This window comes from Hyperoodon ampullatus, assembly GCF_949752795.1.
Source record: "Hyperoodon ampullatus genome assembly, chromosome: 19".
Lineage (NCBI taxonomy): Eukaryota > Metazoa > Chordata > Mammalia > Artiodactyla > Ziphiidae > Hyperoodon > Hyperoodon ampullatus.
Genome location: NC_136932.1, coordinates 30,491,744 through 30,510,569, shown reverse-complemented (window position 1 = coordinate 30,510,569; position 18,826 = coordinate 30,491,744). Strand labels below are relative to the sequence as shown.

The 18,826-nt window shown below is 47.3% G+C and overlaps 1 protein-coding gene across 1 annotated transcript in view; it reads right to left on the bottom strand.

The window, feature by feature from the left end:
- USP22 (ubiquitin specific peptidase 22) overlaps positions 1–16,929 on the bottom strand; it is a 33,905-nt gene extending 16,976 nt beyond the window's left edge. Inside the window, exon 1 of the mRNA XM_079725649.1 lies at positions 16,780–16,929. Coding sequence (XP_079581775.1) covers positions 16,780–16,917 — 138 coding nt within the window. The 5' untranslated portion in view covers positions 16,918–16,929. The remainder of the gene's footprint in view (positions 1–16,779) is intronic.
- Positions 16,930–18,826: the final 1,897 nt, after the last annotated feature.

Below are 18,826 nucleotides of genomic sequence, written 5' to 3'. Positions count from 1 at the left end.
ATCAATCAATCCAGATGAATATGAATCAAAGCAATACACAGAAACAAGAAAAAAAACGGTTTGTGTCCGAGAACCAGACCACAGAAACCTAAAGTTTTAACCTCAGCGATTATGAGCACCATGGTTAACAGTTCTCGTCCCCCCAGACCACCCAGGAACGCCCGGCACGACAATTACACCAGTGCCAACTGTGAACCCTTGCAGGTCACCAGCTTGAACTCCCAGCCTCTGTGCTGACACCACACGACATAACCCTCTTGCTCAGATGGGGTGCAGGGAGCTTGGGGTGAAGGGAGGTGGAAGATGAACAGGGCCTGGGAGATAAGGTTAGAACAGAAAAGGCTCAGAAACAAAGGATAGCAGCACAAACGTGACACAGACACTGGCGCCGGGTACTGGAGCGATTATGCCGTTTGATCCTCACCGCCAGCCCCGAGGAAGGCCGCGAGCCCTTCTGACGTGCGTCTGCTGGTGTCCACACAGCCGGCACGTGCACTAGGACCTCCTGACCCCACAGGCCCACACTCCCCAACTGGGTCCAGAAGCAGCCCCTCCGAGCCTCAATCTGCACACACAAGACCAAGGCAGGAGCCGCCCGGGGGCCAGGCTGACTGTCCACCCTCGATGGAAGGCGTGGAGGGCATGGCCTGAGGACCAGTCACAAACCTCTCTTCACATGAAACTCGAGTCACAGTTTTTCCACCAGGAAAAGCTGCACAGAGACTTAGTAACTCCTCCAGCCTCCAGAAGAGCAGGAAGTGGTGCAGGGGAGTTGGGGGAGGGTGTGTGGATGCTCCCCCAAGACAAGAGCCCCGAGACTGGAGCACGGGTCTGAGGACAGAGCAGACCGGCTGGCAACAGGCACACAGGGCGGCCAGACCACCAAGTTCCTCGACGCCAGGGATTCAGCTTGAGAAACACAAATCCTCAAGGGCAGCCACAGGCCAACAGGCCCTGTCCTGGAAGCACAGCCTCAGGAAAACCTCACGCCCAGGCTGATCTTTCACCTCCACGTACAATTTATCTCTGGGCCCAAATGCAACTCTGATCATTACCACCGTATTTCTTCTTGACTAAGAGTTGCTCTTGGGACTCCCCTGGTGGCACAGTAGTTAAGAATCCACCTGCCAATGCAAAGGACACGGGTTCGAGCCCTGGTCCGGGAAGATCCCCCATGCCGCGGAATAGCTAAGTCAGTGCGCCACAACTACTGAGCGTGCGCTCTAGAGCCCACGAGCCACAACTACTGAGCCCACGTGCTACAACTACTGAAGCCCACATGCCTAGAGCCCGTGCTCCGCAACAAGAGAAGCCATTGCAATGATAAGCCCGCACACCGAAACGAAGAGTAGCCCCCGCTTGCCGCAAGCAGAGAAAGCCCACGCGCAGCAACAAAGACCCAACACAGCCAAAAATTAATTAATTAAATAAATAATAATAATTAAAAAAAGAGTCGCTCTCAATGGCTAGTTACTTACCTTTTTTTGACACCAGGAAGAGGTTACCTCTGCAAACCCTGCATGGTCAAGCCCCAACGCAGGCCTCAGCAGAGGGGACCCGTGTGTCTGCTCTGGTGGCGCACGGTGTTCCCATGGATGGCAGGATGTCCAGCGACATCCCTGGTCTCCACCCTGGGTCTCAGGGGGCGCCTGCCCCCTCCCAGCAGGAACCCCTGCTCTGGGACAATTCCACAGGAGTGCGAGGTTCACTGGAAAGAGTTGTCTAAAATGCTAGAAACAGTAGTTGTATCACCTATTTACTCTTCCAACGATCAATCTAAGGAACTAACAACTAACTCGTCCTCAGTAACACAGGACATTTTTATTTACTTATTTTTTAACACAAGGAAATTTCTAAGTTACATAATAGTTACTTGATGTGTAATAAGTAATGCTTCCCAGTACCCTTGAAATTTTTCTTTATATAAATACTGTTAGGAACAGATTCCTGGAATCTGTTTACTGCTTACTACAGCTACAGATGTAAAGAAAAGATTAAGAGATATCCCTTATTTTTATCACTCAGGATATATTAAATGTGTGATCATAATTTTATTAAAATTCCTCTATGAACTTAACAAGAAATCCAATTCTGTTTATATAATTCGAGAAAGAATTCAAGACTAGCATTACCCTGAAAATACAGACGTATCAGGCTTAGTATATGATTTTAACACATCATTTTTTCCCCTTAAAACACACAAAAGCTTTAAAAACAGATCAAAATTAAGCCCTGAATTTTAAATGTAAATCTGTATCACCTGTTCTCTTGCAGAACTTCACAAAAGAATAAAGGCTTCAAAAATTTTAGCTGCACAAAAAAAGAACTACAGAAATTAAACAGAGGCAGATGGGCTACAACCAGAAACAAAGAAACTGGTCACATCCTGAAACAGGTCCTGGAAAAGAAAGCCCCAGGTTAAACACACACATACAATTTGACTAAACCTTTTTCACATAAATAAAGCCCATGCTCAGGACTCATTTTAAGGCCGTGAATCAGATTTTATAACTAGGGCTCCACTGACAGGCAGTCCCAAGCACTAAACCTATTTTCCATAAACACCAAAGACGCGCCACCTGCCCCAGGCAGAAACGCTTGGCTTAGCTGGTGCTTCCGTGAACAGCAGCTCCCACAAGCCAGTGACTCCAGCATGACGGGCATGAGGAGGGAGGGGAGACAGCTTGGGAATTCCCGCTGGGCAATTCTGGCCCTATCTGAGCACAAAAATGAGTAACAGAAAGAATGGGTTATATACACTGTACAAAAAAAGAATCCCCCAAGTCCACTCTGAAACTGACACTGTATGCACACACTGCGCAGTCTTCTTCATAGGAGGATTCCACCTACCGTAGTAGAAAAGACAAGACTACAAAGCCTTCATTTTATAATCATCATAGTAACAACTGATTCAGGCAAAAAAAAAATGGGGGTGAAAAAATGTTAGGTCATTGACAATAGTTAAAAGGTGGAAACAGCCCAAATCTCCATTAATGGATCAATGGATACACAAAATATGGTGTATCCACACAACGGAGTACTACCCAGCCATAAAAAAAACACGAAGTACTAATTCATGCTATAATGTGGATGAACCTTCACAACATGCTAAGTGAGAAAAGTCAGACACCAAAAGTCACATACTGTGTGATTCCGTTTATATGAAATGTCCAGAATAGGCAAAACTAGAGAGAGAACAGAGATCAGAGGTTGCCGGGGGCTGGAGGGAGCGTGGATAGCAGGTGACACGGTTTGAAGCTTAACAAAGGCAGTTGGTGATCATACAATGCTGGGAACTCACTGGGAGTTTAAAGTGGTTAATTTTTGTGTGAATTTCACCTCAATAAAGAAAAAAAATACATCAAAGTATTCACGTGTGTATACATATGCAGGTATGTATGTATACTGGGGTGTTGGATATTTTCAAAGTATCACCCCAGAGACTACTTCTGTTAATTAAACGGGAAAAGGTTATGTTTTGCAAAAGAGAACTCTGGCCAAGACGGCCTTCACCAAACTTAACATCCCCAAAAGGAAAAACTTATGAATTCATATAAATGTACAGCTGACCCTTGAACAACACAAGCTTGAACTGCACGGGTCCACTTATATGTGGATTTTCAATAAATATACAAAATATATGTGTGTAGAACATTATATGCAAGACTTGTGAAGTGGACAGCCTATCCTCACATAGGCATAAGGTAAGGGATGTTTAATATTAAATAAAGTGCTCATTTCTTACTGTTTTAAAACTTTGCTTTCAAAGAATTACCATACAGTATGCACCCCTTGCTCCCCCTCTCCTCGCAATCGGAGATACTGTGCATCAGTCTATCATCACGGGTAACTTTTTAATTTAACAATGTTTCCAATACTGTATTATGAACATGACTGCGATGCGGTGTACCACAGACATTTTACAATTATTCAATCATTACTGTACAAGCTACTGTACTGATGTGATTACCCTCAGCTACCATAAAGCAATCACACTGCTACTTCTTTGTTATCAATACAGAATTGCTCTACCTATAAACTAATATGAATTTCTTTTTCACATTATCTTTTCTTTTTTTTTTTTTTTTCTTTGCGGTATGCAGGTCTCTCACTGCTGTGGCCTCTCCCGTTGAGGAGCACAGGCTCCGGATGCGCAGGCCCAGCGGCCACGGCTCACGGGCCCAGCCGCTCCGCGCCATGTGGGACCCTCCCGGACCGGGGCACGAACCCGCACCCCCCGCATCAGCAGGCGGACTCCCAACCACTGCGCCACCAGGAAAGCCCCTATCTTTTCATTTCTGACGTTAGCTCCATCCCCCAACCTCCATCAACAACCTATGATTTAATCAATCACACCTGTGTAATGATTTAATCACTGCCTATTTTTTAAATAAATACATTTATTTACTTTGGCTGCATTGGGTCTTCACTGCTGTGCGTGGACTTTCTCTAGTTGCGGCGAGCGGGGGCTACTCTTCACTGCGGTGCGCGGGCTTCTCATTGCGGTGGCTTCTCTTGTTGCGGAGCACGGGCTCTAGGCATGCAGGTTTCAGTAGTTGCAGCACACGGGCTCAGTACTCGTGGCTCGCGGGCTCTAGAGCGCAGGCTCAGTAGTTGTGGCGCATGGGCTTAGTTGCTCTGCGGCACGTGGGATCTTCCCGGACCAGGGCTTGAACCCGTGTCTCCTGCATTGGCAGGCGAATTCTTAACCACTGCACCACCATTAATCGTGACTATATAATGAAGCCTCCATAAAAACCCTAAATGATGGTTCAGAGAGCTTCTCGGTAGGTGAACGCATCACTGTGCTGGGGGGTGATGCACCCTAACTTCACTGGGACAGAAGCTCCTTTGCTCAGCACCCCCCAGACCTCAGCCTACGGATCTCTTCATCTAGCTGCTCACCTGTATTCTTCACAATAACTTTTATAATAAATGGGTAAACATATGTAAATGTTTCCCTGAGCCTTGTGAGCCCAAGGAGGGGAGCACAGCCTTGCGACTGGTGTCTGAAGTGGGCGCATCCTGTGGGGCTGAGCCCTCAACCTACAGGACTGGCCGCCAACCCCAGGTCGACGAGTCAGACAAGTCAGATTTGTGTGACGCCCAGCTGGTGTCAGCTGAGACTGGAGAATTACTCGGTCGCACTGGAAAACATGCCCAAATAATTTAGCTGGAGCATGCACTTCAGAGTCAGACTGACCTAATTTCAAGACCCAGAACTGGCATTTATTTAATCAGTGACCTTGTACAGGGCAGGAGACTTAACTGCCAAGGCCACCTAAAGTGCACCGTGAGTTCCAAAACAAAATTACGTGAGATGCTTTACAAAACGCAAAATGCTATGTAAATACAAAGTAGGATAATCATAAATGAAGAACAGGTGAGCCCAAGAGACATGGAGCCGTCCAAGGTCGAAGGGCACACACCTGGCAGAAGCAACCCCAACCCTGCCCCAATCACTTCCCAACTGTCCATCACAAGTGCCCACAAGAAGCCATCAGATTATCCTAGAACCTCATTTAACCTCCTGATCCCGCTGTCCTCCCCAGAACTGCTAACATGTGATGAAAGTGACGGCCACACCCTCCTCTACAGGTGCTGCCAGGTTAAGATGAGGCCAGGCATCTGTGAGGCAGGTCACCTCAGTCTCTGGAAACCTCAGCTTCTCAACATGTGCTTGACACCTGCCTCCTCAGGTCTGGGCACTCAAGGCAGCAGGACCTTCAGGAAAGACACAGCACTGCTTCAGATCTCGCCCGAGCGCTCAACTCAGGTCTGATGCAGCCTCTGAATCGGCTGCCAATTTGCAGGAAATAGAACGAAAGATGAATTCGTGCCCCAAGCCTGCAACCAGCAAATCCAGACCCGGCAAAGCCGCAAGCTCTTCAGCAGATGCCACGTGCGGACCAGGGGTGAGGCGACCGAGACACATCGGTACAACCACGAGGGGACCCCACCCAGGGACGAAAGGCTGGGAGAGAGCTGAGCGGGTGAAGCGCGGGGTCGAGGGTGTGGTGTTCTGTGAAGCTCGCGGTGGCAGACGCTGCTCACCTGCACCTGCCGCACCAAGTGCAGACCTTAATAAATAAAGGCTTGGGCTTCCTCTTCAAACCTGGAACCACAGCCGCGAACCATGAGGGAAACATCAGACAAACCCAAATCGAGGGACGTCCTACAAAATACCTGAGCAATACTCCTCAAACACTCCTCAAAACCCCTAAGGGCATCAAAAACAAGGCAAGTCTGAGAAACTGTCACACACACAGGAGCCTGAAGAGACTCAGACCAAACCTCAGGTGGGATCCCAGAGGGGGTTCTGGGATGGATCAGGGAAAAACTAATCAAATCTGAATAAAGTATGACCTTAGTTAATAATAATGTATCAAGCTTGGCCATTAGCTGTGACAAAACGTACCAGAGAAATGTAAAAAGTTAACAACTGAGGAGATGGGGGGTTGATACAGGACCTCTCTGTATTTTTTTTTTTTTTTTGGGTTGCGTGAGGTTTTAGTTGTGGCAGCAGGCTGCTTAGTTGAGGCATGCGAACTCTCAGTTGCAGCATACATGTGGGATCTAGTTCCCTGACCAGGGATCAAACCCAGGCTCCCTGCATTGGGAGCACAGAGACTTATCCACTGCGCCACCAGGGAAGTCCCTCTGTGTTATTTTTGATAACTTTTCTGTAACTCTAAAACTACTCTGTTATTAATTTGCATAGAACTAAATACACAGATGTGCACAAGTAAAAACTGGGGAAATAGGAATAATTGGGCTGATTGTATCGATACTGACTCGTGGTTGTAACAGTGTATTAGTTTCGCTAGATGTTACCATCAGGGGAAACCAGATAAAGTTTCTCTGCTATATATATATATTTTTAAAATATTTATTTATTTATTTATTTTTGGCTGCGTTTGGGTCTTCGTTTCTGTGCGAGGGCTTTCTCTAGTTGCGGCGAGCGGGGGCCACTCTTTTTTTTTTTTTTTGAGGTACGCGGGCCTCTCACTGTCGCGGCCTCTCCCGTTGCGGAGCACAGGCTCCGGACGCGCAGGCTCAGGCCATGGCTCATGGGCCCAGCCGCTCCGCGGCACGTGGGATCCTCCCGGTCCAGGGCACGAACCCGCGTCCCCTGCATCGGCAGGCAGGCTCTCAACCACTGTGCCACCAGGGAAGCCCGGGGGCCACTCTTTTTTTTTTTTTTTTTTGCGGTACGCGGGCCTCTCACTGCTGTGGCCTCTCCCGTTGTGGAGCACAGGCTCCGGACGCGCAGGCTCAGCGGCCATGGCTCACGGGCCCAGCCGCTCCACGGCATGTGGGATCTTCCCGGACCGGGGCACGAACCCGTGTCCCCTGCATCGGCAGGCAGATTCTCAACCACTGCGCCACCAGGGAAGCCCCGGGGGCCACTCTTCATCGTGGTGTGTGGGCCTCTCACTGTCGCGGCCTCTCTTGTTGCGGAGCACGAGCTCCAGACGCACAGGCTCAGTAGTTGTGGCACACAGGCTTAGCTGCTCTGCGGCACGTGGGACCTTCCCAGACCAGGGCTCAAAGCCATGCCCCCTGCATTGGCAGGCAGATTCTCAACCACTGCGCCAACAGGGAAACCCGGTTCTCTGCTATTTTTCACAACAGCTGGTCAATCTACAATTACCTCAAAAGAAACTGTTTTCATTTTAGATCTTTTACTTGGAATGGCCTGTCCCCTGCTTAGTATAAATGCTGCAAAGCTTTGTTGTGATGACTGAGAAGATCCAATTCATCAATAAATAAAGCAAAGGTCAATTCTGCAAAGCAAGAAGTTTTGAAAAGGAAAAGAGTTTACTTTAAAAAATGGACATATCTAAAAAATGAACTAAAAAAAAAAATGACGGACAGGAGACAGCTCTCTGCAGCATTCTCATCACCATCACGTAAGTGCCTGGCAGAGTCAAAAAATACTAATTTAGTCACTGGTGGAGCCAGTAACGCTGGACTTTTCACAGCTCTCGGTCTACCACCTACCAGACGCTGTGTCCTGTCACTTCAGGTATTTTTTCTAAGCCAGTGACAGCTGAACTGTTACTCTCCAAAGATCATTTCTACTAAAAAGTTCAAACACAAGGGATTCATTCAGATCTCAGGAGACAGATCTCAGACTCTAGAACTGAAGGAACACTGATAAAAAGAGATGACCAGTAAGAACCCTAGAATAAATCTTCTAAAACACATAGTAGGGACTTCCCTGGTGGTGCAGTGGTTAGGAATCTGCCTGCCAATGCAGGGGACACAGGTTCGATCCCTGGTCCGGGAAGATCCCACATGCCACAGAACAGCTAAGCCCGTGTCCCACAACTACTGAGCCTGCGCTCGAGAGCCTGCGGGCAACAACTACTGAAGCCCGTGTGCCTAGGAGCCCGTGCTCCGCAACAAGAGAAGCCACCGCAATGAGAAGCTCGTGCACTGCAATGAAGAGTAGCCCCCGCTCACCACAACTAGAGAAAGCCCGCGCACAGCAACGAAGACCCAACACAGCCAAACTAAATAAATTACTTAAAAAAAAACACATATAGTAAAGTAACACTGACTCAAGATAAGTAAGACCATTTTCCACCTGAAATGACCTCCCTTTCCACACCGCAACCAAAGGCTTGAACCATGCTTCTAAAATACTGACTACTCAGAAACAGAAAGACAAATATATGGTACCACTTATATATGGAATCTAAAAGACAACACAATGAACTTATCTACAATACAGACTCACAGACATAGAGAGCAGACTTGTGGTTGCCAAGGGGGAGGGAGGGATGAAGTGGGAGTTTGGGATTAGCAGATCCAAGCTAGCATATATAGGATGGATAAAAAAGGTCCTACTGTGTATCACAGGGAAATATATTCAATATCCTGTGATAAACCAGAATGAAAAAAATATGAAGAATGTATATATGTGTGAATGTAACTTTGTTCCACAGCAGAAATTAACACATTGTAAATCAACTAGACTTCAGTAAAATAAATTGAAAATAAAATGAAATACTGACTACAAAAGCTTCCCTCCTCTTAGGCAAGTGTTCATAGGCTGACAAGCTATACTGTCCCTTTGTAAAGATACGAAATGGAAGTTAGGGCATTCCACTTGTACTCTATGAAAGTATGTTATCTTAGACTTTTACATTTTACACTTTTTAAAAATTTCTCTACTCTGTTTCCCTTACATAAAACTGCACTTTTTAAATGCATCTCAGGTTTATATCAAGTAAACAAATCACATTTCAATCCCTCAGCAAACCAAAACTCATGCAGTTAAAAGGGTCTTGCCCAAGATTATTCCTTCTTAAAACTGATTACCAGGCTTAAGTTTTACAAATTCTTAGTAAATCCTCCAAACTGAAAGCCTGGGGGGTGGGGGGAGAGCAAAATACACAATGCCATTTCCATCCAATGGAATATTAATTGCACAGTTCAACAGAGTGAGATCTGTATGCATTAGGAACAAATGAAAAAAGGAAACAGTATACCCAACATGTATATTTACAAAAACAAAAATGTGTAACTTTGCTGTATACGGCTTTGGCTTTGAAGTGTTCTGTTTTTTTTTTTTTTTTTGGCCATACCACACGGCATGCAGGATCTTCCCCAACCAGGAATGGAACACATGCCCCCTGTGCTGGCAGTATGGAGTCTTAACCACTGGACCACCAAGGAAGTCCTGAACTGTTCTCTTTTTAAACACTAAGAACATATTCATATTACTTCTGCAATTACTTTTTAAAACTATGTAGATTCACGAATTTTAATCTTTCTCAGTAAAATCAACATCTCAGCATCTAGAATTATTTACACATTCCTTCACGTATGTTTAGGCTACAATTATCTTATGTGTAGGAACTGCCATTGGACATCTACAAATACTGTAAATTTTAAGGCAGGTATTTAGTATCTTGCTATTTGATACCTACTATTTAAATGGCCTTTAAAAATTATGATTTCAATTCCTCGAGACAGAAACTTGGGGTTAAGAGTTAGTTGGCTCTGACTCAACAACAAAAAAACAACCAACCCAATCAAAAGCTGGGCAGAAGACCTTAATAGACGTCTCTCCAAAGAAGACATACAGATGGCCAGGAGGCACGTGAAAAGACGCTCAAAATCACTAATTCTTAGAGAAACACAAATCAAAACTACAGTGATGTACCACCTCAAACCAGTCAGAACGGCCATCATTAAAAACTCTACAAGGGGACTCCCTGGTGGTCCAGTGGTAAAGAATCCATGCAGGGGACGCGGGTTCGATCCCTGGTCAGGGAACTAAGATCCCACGTGCCTTGGGACAACTAAGCCCGTGCCACAACTACTGAGCTCACGCTCCTCAACGAGAGAGCCTGTGGGCTGCAAACTACAGAGCCTACGTACCCTGGAGCCCCCGCCACAACTCAACTACAGAGAGAAGCCCGCATGCCACAATGAAGACCCGACCCAGCCAAAAAAATAAATTAAATAATTTTTTTTTTTTTTTTTTTGTTACGCGGGCCTCTCACTGTTGTGGCCTCTCCCCTTGCGGAGCACAGGCTCCGGACGCACAGGCTCAGCGGCCATGGCTCACGGGCCCAGCCGCTCCGCGGCATGTGGGATCTTCCCGGACCGGGGCACGAACTCGTGTCCCCTGCATCGGCAGGCGGACTCTCAACCACTGCGCCACCAGGGAAGCCCAAAGAAATATTTTTTTAAAAACCTCTACAAATAATAAATGCTGAGGACTTCCCTGGTGGCACAGTGTATATAAGACTCCACGCTCCCAGTGCAGGGGGCCAAGTTCGATCCCTGGTCAGGGAACTAGATCCCACATACCGCAACTAAGACTTCATGTGCCACAACTAAGATCCAGTGCAGCCAAATGAATAAAAAACAAATAAATGCTGGAAAGGATGTGGAGCACAGGGAACCCTCTTACACTGCTGATGGGAATGTAAGTTGGTGCAGCCGCTATGGAAAACAGTACGATGGTTCCTTAGAAAATTAAAAATACAATTACCATACCATCTAGCAATCCCACTCCTGGGCTATACCCGGAAAAAACTATAATTTAAAAAGATACTATACATAAAGAATCCTAAAGATGCTACCAGAAAACTACTAGAGCTAATCAATGAATTTGGTAAAGTAGCAGGATACAAATTTAATGCACTGAAATCTCTTGCATTCCTATACACTAATGATGAAAAATCTGAAAGTGAAATTAAGAAAACACTCCCATTGGGCCTCCCTGGTGGCACAGTGGTTGAGAGTCCGCCTGCCGATGCAGGGGACGCGGGTTCGTGCCCCGGTCTAGGAAGATCCCACATGCCGCAGAGCGGCTAGGCCCGTGAGCCATGGCCGCTGAGCCTGCGCGTCCGGAGCCTGTGCTCCGCAACGGGAGAGGCCACAACAGTGAGAGGCTCGCGTACCGCAAAAAAAAAAAAAGAAAGAAAGAAAACACTCCCATTTACCACTGCAACAAAAAGAATAAAATATCTAGGAATAAACCTACCTAAGGAGACAAAAGACCTGTATGCAGAAAATTATAAGACACTGATGAAAGAAATTAAAGATGATACAAATAGATGGAGAGATATACCATGTTCTTGGATTGGAAGAATCAACATTGTGAAAATGACTCTACTACCCAAAGCAATCTACAGATTCAATGCAATCCCTATCAAGCTACCACTGGCATTTTTCACAGAACTAGAACAAAAAATTTCAAAATTTGTATGGAAACACAAAAGACCCCGAATAGCCAAAGCAATCTTGAGAACGAAAAATGGAGCTGGAGGAATCAGGCTCCCTGACTTCAGACTATACTACAAAGCTACAGTAATCAAGACAATATGGTACTGGCACAAAAACAGAAATACAGATCAATGGAACAGGATAGAAAGCCCAGAGATAAACCCACGCACATACAGTCACCTTATCTTCGATAAAAGAGGCAAGAATATACAGCGGAGAAAAGACAGCCTCTTCAGTAAGTGGTGATGGGAAAACTAGACAGGGACATGTAAAAGTATGAAATTAGAACACTCCCTAACACCATACACAAAAATGAGCTCAAAATGGATTAAAGACCTAAATGTAAGGCCAGACACTATCAAACTCTTAGAGGAAAACATAGGCAGAACAGTCTATGACATAAATCACAGCAAGATCCTTTTTGACCCACCTCCTAGAAAAATAGAAATAAAACCAAAAATAAACAAATGGGACCTAATGAAACTTCAAAGCTTTTGCACAGCAAAGGAAACCATAAACAAGACCAAAAGACAACCCTCAGAATGGGAGAAAATATTTGCAAATGAAGCAACTGACAAAGGATTAATCTCCAAAATTTACAAGCAGCTCATGCAGCTCAATGTCAAAAAAACAAACAACCCAAATCCAAACATGGGCAGAAGACCTAAATAGACATTTCTCCAAAGAAGATATACAGATTGCCAACAAACACATGGAAAGAATGCTCAACATCATTAATCATTAGAGAAATGCAAATCAAAACTACAATGAGATATCATCTCACACCGGTCAGAATGGCCATCATCAAAAAATCTAGAAACAATAAATGCTGGAGAGGGTGTGGAGAAAAGGGAACACTCTTGCACTGTTGGTGGGAATGTAAATTGATACAGCCACTATGGAGAACAGTATGGAGGTTCCTTAAAAAAACTAAAAATAGAATTACCATACGACCCAACAATCCCACTACTGGGCATATACCCTGAGAAAACCATAATTCAAAAAGAGCCAAGTGGGCTTCCCTGGTGGTGCAGTGGTTGAGAGTCCGCCTGCCGATGCAGGGGACACAGGTTCGTGCCGGGGTCCGGGAAGATCCCACATGCCGCGGAGCGGCTGGGCCCGTGAGCCATGGCTGCTGAGCCCACGCGTCCGGAGCCTGTGCTCCGCGACGGGAGAGGCCACAACAGTGAGAGCCCCGCGTACCGCCAAAAAAAAAAAAAAAAAAAAAAAAAAGTCACGTACCAAAATGTTCATTGTAGCTCTATTTACAATAGCCAGGACATGGAAGCAACCTAAGTATCCATCAACAGATGAATGGATAAATAAGATGTGGCACATATACACAATGGAATATTACTCAGCCATAAAAAGAAACGAAATTGAGTTATTTGTAGTGAGGTGGATGGACCTAGAGTCTGTCATACAGAGTGAAGTAAGTCAGAAAGAGAAAAACAAATACCATATGCTAACACATATATATGGCATCTAAGGCAAAAAAAAAAAAAAAGGTCATGAAGAACGTAGGGGTAAGACGGGAATAAAGAGACAGATCTACTAGAGAATGGACTTGAGGATATGGGGAGGGGGAAGGGTAAGCTGAGACAAAGTGAGAGAGTGGCATGGACATATATACACTACCAAACGTAAAATAGATAGCTAGTGGGAAGCAGCCGCATAGCACAGCGAGATCAGCTCTGTGCCCTGTGACCACCTAGAGGGGTGGGATAGGGAGGGTGGGAGGGAGGGAGACGCAAGAGGGAAGAGATATGGGAACATATGTTTATGAATAACTGATTCACTCTGTTATAAAGCAGAAATTAACACACCATTGTAAAGCAATTATACTCCAATAAAGATGTTAAAAAAAAAAAAAGATACATGCACCCGTATGTTTATAGCAGCAGCACTATTCACAACAGCCAAGGCATGGAAACAACCTAAATGTTCATCAACGGATGAACTGATAAAGAAAATGCGGTACGTATATACAATGGAATACTACTCAGCCACAAAAAAGAACGAAATATCATTTGCAGCAACATGGATGACCTAGAGATTATCATACTAAGTGAAGTCCGAAAAAGAAAAATACCATATAAAACCACTTATATGTGGAATCTAAAATATGGCACAAATGAGCCTATATACAAAACAGAAATAGACTCACAGACATAGAGAACAGACTTGTGGTTACCGAGGGGGGAGGGAGAGGGATGGACTGGGAGTTTGGGGTCGGTAGATGCAAACTATTACATTTAGGAATGGATAAACAACAAGGTCCTACTGTAGAGCACAGGGAACTATATCCAGTCTCCTGGGATAAACCATAATGGGAAAAAAAATGTTTAAAAAAAGAAAGTCTATATGTGTAAAACTGAGTCACCTTGCTGTACAGCAGAGATTGGCACAGCGTTGTAAATCAACTATACTTTAATAAAAAAGAAAAAAAGAGTTAGTTGACTCTGGACTGAAGAGAAAATGGGAGATCTAAAAAAATATGGAATCAGCCCACTTTCTTCCAAAGGGTGCCCGGTCCATGGTTCTTTAAATAGCAGCATTAAGCCCACAAATGCAGAAACAGAAAAAATGCTGGAGCAGGCAAGGTCTGACTTCTGTGCCTGAGAGCATCTAGAAACAGTCCCTTCTCTCCAGCCCCTTTTCTCAAACAAAAAACCTCTCATAGATTTTCTACCCAAAGGGTTGCCTTAGTCCCCAAATTTTGTGCTAAGAAAGCTTCAAGATGGTTTCCTGTCCTCCAGATTACTGTCCAAATTAAACCAAAATCAGTAATGGTCCAGAAGTGCCAATGCTTCTCCACTTTGTGGTGACGTACTTTGGTAAAAATATTTACCACGGATACAAGTGCTCCGTATTTTTGAGGACAAGCTGCTGAAAAATTTTAGAATCACAGAAACCGTTCAGAGGACAGAAGGGATTATTTAAAACAACATTACCTGCCCCTCAAAGTGTCTTTATATTCAAAATAGAACACAGGCTGGGTTAAGTTATAAAAACCAGAAGAACTGAAAATTCCTGATGTCTTCATTTCCCGTTTTCATTTTCACACACAAACCCTCAAGTGGTAAGACACATGCCAGAGACATCCAGTAGCTCTTGAGTTCTCAATCGGGGAACATTTTTCCATTCAGAAAATTATCAAATCTGATCACGCTCTTCTCACTCTGTCCACCAAAAGGAAAATCAAAGTTTGGATATAAAAATCATAAACCACCTCTACTTAGAGGAGACAGAGTTTTAACCCCTGTAATTTCACTGTAGCTGAGACCTCACTGCAGCTTCTTTGAGCAACCTCAAAGAAGTTTAACTTAGGTTGAAATATTTTATAGACAACTTCCTGGTGTTAAAACCAAACTACTAAGCCTGCACACCTGCTGAGAAACCTCTGCAAACTGCCAAACGTGCATTACTCACTGTTCACCATTCCTCAAACCAAATCCTCTTTGGCTGGGCCACCAGGGTTGTAGAAATGCACGTTCAGGGAATGACAGATGGAGGACATAAGGGTTCACTGCTGGGATACGACCATAAAGCACTGCAGCATGACAGACCCGAGTTCTGAACAGGTTCTCGCACCACTTCTTGTCTGTCTATAGCTCAAGTTCTTACTAGTAAGTAATACAGACGTGGTTCAACAGATTTCAAACTAAGCAACTGACATTTAAAGATTAATCCAAGCCACATACGAGCAAAGAAGAAAAAGAAAAAGAAAAAGTGATCCTTTCCTCAGGAAATTCGGCAAAGTTAATGATGGGTTAAACTTGACTCAAGTTAAAAATTACAGGGGTGGGGGGTGACAAGGAGGGAAAAAGTAAAAGGGCAGGGGCTCCTTCCTCAACCCAATGTGGAGATGCGTCACATGCATATCGACCAACAAACAATGTGGAGCAGTAACACGATTATCACCTGAAAAACAGTATCAACCAGGCGATTTCATTTTAAGGGCACACAATTCCACCAGCAAGAATCTCACTCCCATCCTAGTAGAAATCTGTTTCATCTCCGATTTTAGTTCATTCTAACAGGCAGTGCTTACCAACACCAATACTGATAAAAATAGAGAAAACTGGTGCTTAACATTCTCTACATGCTCAGCTGATGTTAGTTTTCGCATAAAAAATGCTACTCAAGGTGGACACTGCCTAACACAGCGCCTGCCCTCAGGCTGCGAACTGCAAAATCGCGTTACACGGTAAAAAGTTTCTTCAGGTAAGATAAAGAAATGTCATTTTCTGATTTCCAAGTCACTAATAAACCTAATCGCTTAGACGGTACCTACGCCCGAAAAACAGGACACTGTGTACCGTTCCCTCAGTACCTCAGGGAGGCGCCCCAGTCCCACCTGCCTGTAGACAGTCCTTCCTTTAAACCCGCTCCTGCGCAGCCAATGGGGACACCTCCAATGCCCGTCGTGCCGGGAAACACGCGACTCTAAGCGGCAGAGCCGGCTGGTTTCTAGGACTCGCGGCGCTCTGCACCTGCGCCCGTGCACACCTGCGGGGAGCTGGCGCGTCCCGGAACGTCCCTGCGGACCCTGGGCCCGGGGGTGCCCCGCGCTGAAATGGGTGGCGCGCGTCCCTGCGGACCCTGGGCCCGGGGGCGCACCGCACTCAGAGGGCGGGGCGGGCGTCCCTGCGAACTCTGGGCGCTCGGCGGCTGTATCCGCTTCCCGGTGACCACGCGCCTCCGACCCAGCAACCCTCAGGCACCAGCCAGGGCAGCGGAGGCTTTGCACAGCGTGGGCGGCACAGGCCGCGTCCTCGGCAGCGGCGTCCTCTCCCTCTCAGCGCCTCAGTCCCCAGCCCCACCCCGCCCGGAGGGTCCCTAAGACACGCCCCGCGCTGCAGCGTCGGGGACCCTCCCCCTCCTACCCAGCAGCCCCGGGAGAGACCGCCCCCCGCACGCACAGCCGCGCCCACCCCGCCCCCGCCCGGCGTGCAGGAGGTGGGGGAGGGGACAGCGAAGCGCGAGTCCCCCCCACAACGCAGGGCCGCGCAGCAGGGGGTGCACCTTGCGCTTGCGGGCCTCCGCCGAGCCGCTCCACACGAAGCACTGGTAAATGGCGCGCAGGTTCTGCTTCCAGTTGTCCACCTTGAAGCTGCCCAGGTGCGCACAGCCCGGAGGCGTCACCACCAGCTCCGCGTCCATGGCCTCGCCGTCCGGCTCGCGCCGGGGCGCCGGCGGAGACGAGGACGACGCCAGCGCGACGCGGGGCTGTGGGCAGCAGGGCCAAGAGACAGGCCCGGGACAAAGCGGAGCGGCGCAACCGGGGTGGTGGGCGCCGCCCGCGCTGTGCTCGCGGGTAGCCGAGGCCGCAAGAGGGCTACGTCATCGCCGCCGGGGCGCACGGCGCATGCGCCAGCCGCCAGCGGCTCGCCCGCCGCCCCCTTCCCCATGGGCTTGGGCAGGCGATGGGTGGAGCTAGCGAGGCCCCGCCCCTTCGCCCTCGCCATTGGTCGGCTGCGGCCGCGTGACGTCCCGCCCTCCGAGGGGGCGAGGCGGGACTGGACCTGTTTGCGCCGGCGGGCGCTGCCGCAGGGGCGGAGCTGGCAGGGTTGGGGGACGGCGGTCGCTGGGCCCCACCAGGTCGCAGTCCGGTGAATCCGGTCAGGCCGCCCGCGCGTGGAATCTGGTCTTCACGATGGGAAGCAGGGAACCACGGACTCGCGCGCTCGATCAGGTTTCGCCGAGGCGTCGCCGTCCAGCTCGCGAGCCGCACATTCACGGCTCCGGGAGCTCGAGTCCCGCGTCCTTCGGGCGGGCTGTGCTCCTGCCGGCGGACCCCTGCGGGAGGTCCGTGAAGACAGGTGCCAGCTTCTCGGGGGCTGCTCACTGCGCCCCGCTCCGGCCCACCTCCGCAGCGAAAAGACGCAGAAATAAATATGCTGTCGCGGCAGTTAGAGCTCAGGTCCCGGCGGGAGGGATATGGGGTGAAGCTTCTCTGGTCGGGACACTGGCCGGCACGCTGGCCTAGGGCCTTGGTGCCTGCAGCCCCTCCTCCTGGAGCCGGCCCGCCCCCAGCCCGTGGCTTTATCAGACGCCGCCTGCCCAGCGAGGCCTTTTCCTCCACCCTACTGGACCTCACGAGCCCCCTAAATTTTTCATCTCCTTACCCAAAGAATTTATTTACTTGTTCTTTTAATATTTGTTTATTTATTTGGCTACACCGGGTCTTAGTTGTGGCACGTGGGATCTTCTTGCCCTATGCGTGATCTTTAGTTGGCATGCGGACTCAGTTGTGGCATGCATGTGGGCTCCAGTCCCCTGACGAGGGATGGAACCCGGCCCCCTGCATAGGGAGGGAGGAGTCTTAAGCACTGGACCACCAGGGACTTCCCTGCCCTGTTTTTAAATTAACTATTCCCAACGTAGCTTGGAAACTCCATGACGATAATGATGTTTGTGTTTTATTAACGTCAGTATCGCCCAGTGACCAGAGTAGTACTAGTTATATGCAGGTTCTCAAAAATAAATGTTTAATTAGCTAATTAATTAACCCAAACAAACTTTTATAGGAGAATCTAATAAGATCATTCTCAGAATAAAGCACAGGCGAAGTAAGGCACGTTATGGATATGTTAAAGAAAGATGTATCCGTTTAATAAAAAGTAAACTCAGAAATGGGAATTACAAATTATATGTGATTCACCTCTATTAATATTCAATGTCATGAGTATTTTAGTTTTACTGTCCTTGCAAATATGATTCGGTTTCAAGAATGTGCGCTTAGGGCCTTACCTGGTGGCGCAGTGGATAAGACTGCACTCCCAATGCAGGGGGCCCTGGTTCCATCCTTGGTCAGGGAACTAGATCCCACTTGTATGCCGCAACCAAGAGTTCGCATGGGCAGCCTGCCTGCTGCAACTAAGACCCGGCACAACCAAATAAATAAATAAATATTAAGAAAAAAAAAGAATGTGCCCTTAGAATTCAGGCCCCTAATATCTATTGATCACATTTTTTATCAGTATGGTCATCCAACCTTGGGAGAATTTCTGTGCTCTCTACTTGGATTATAAATAATGATTTGAAATGCCCTGTAATCAGCCTCATACAT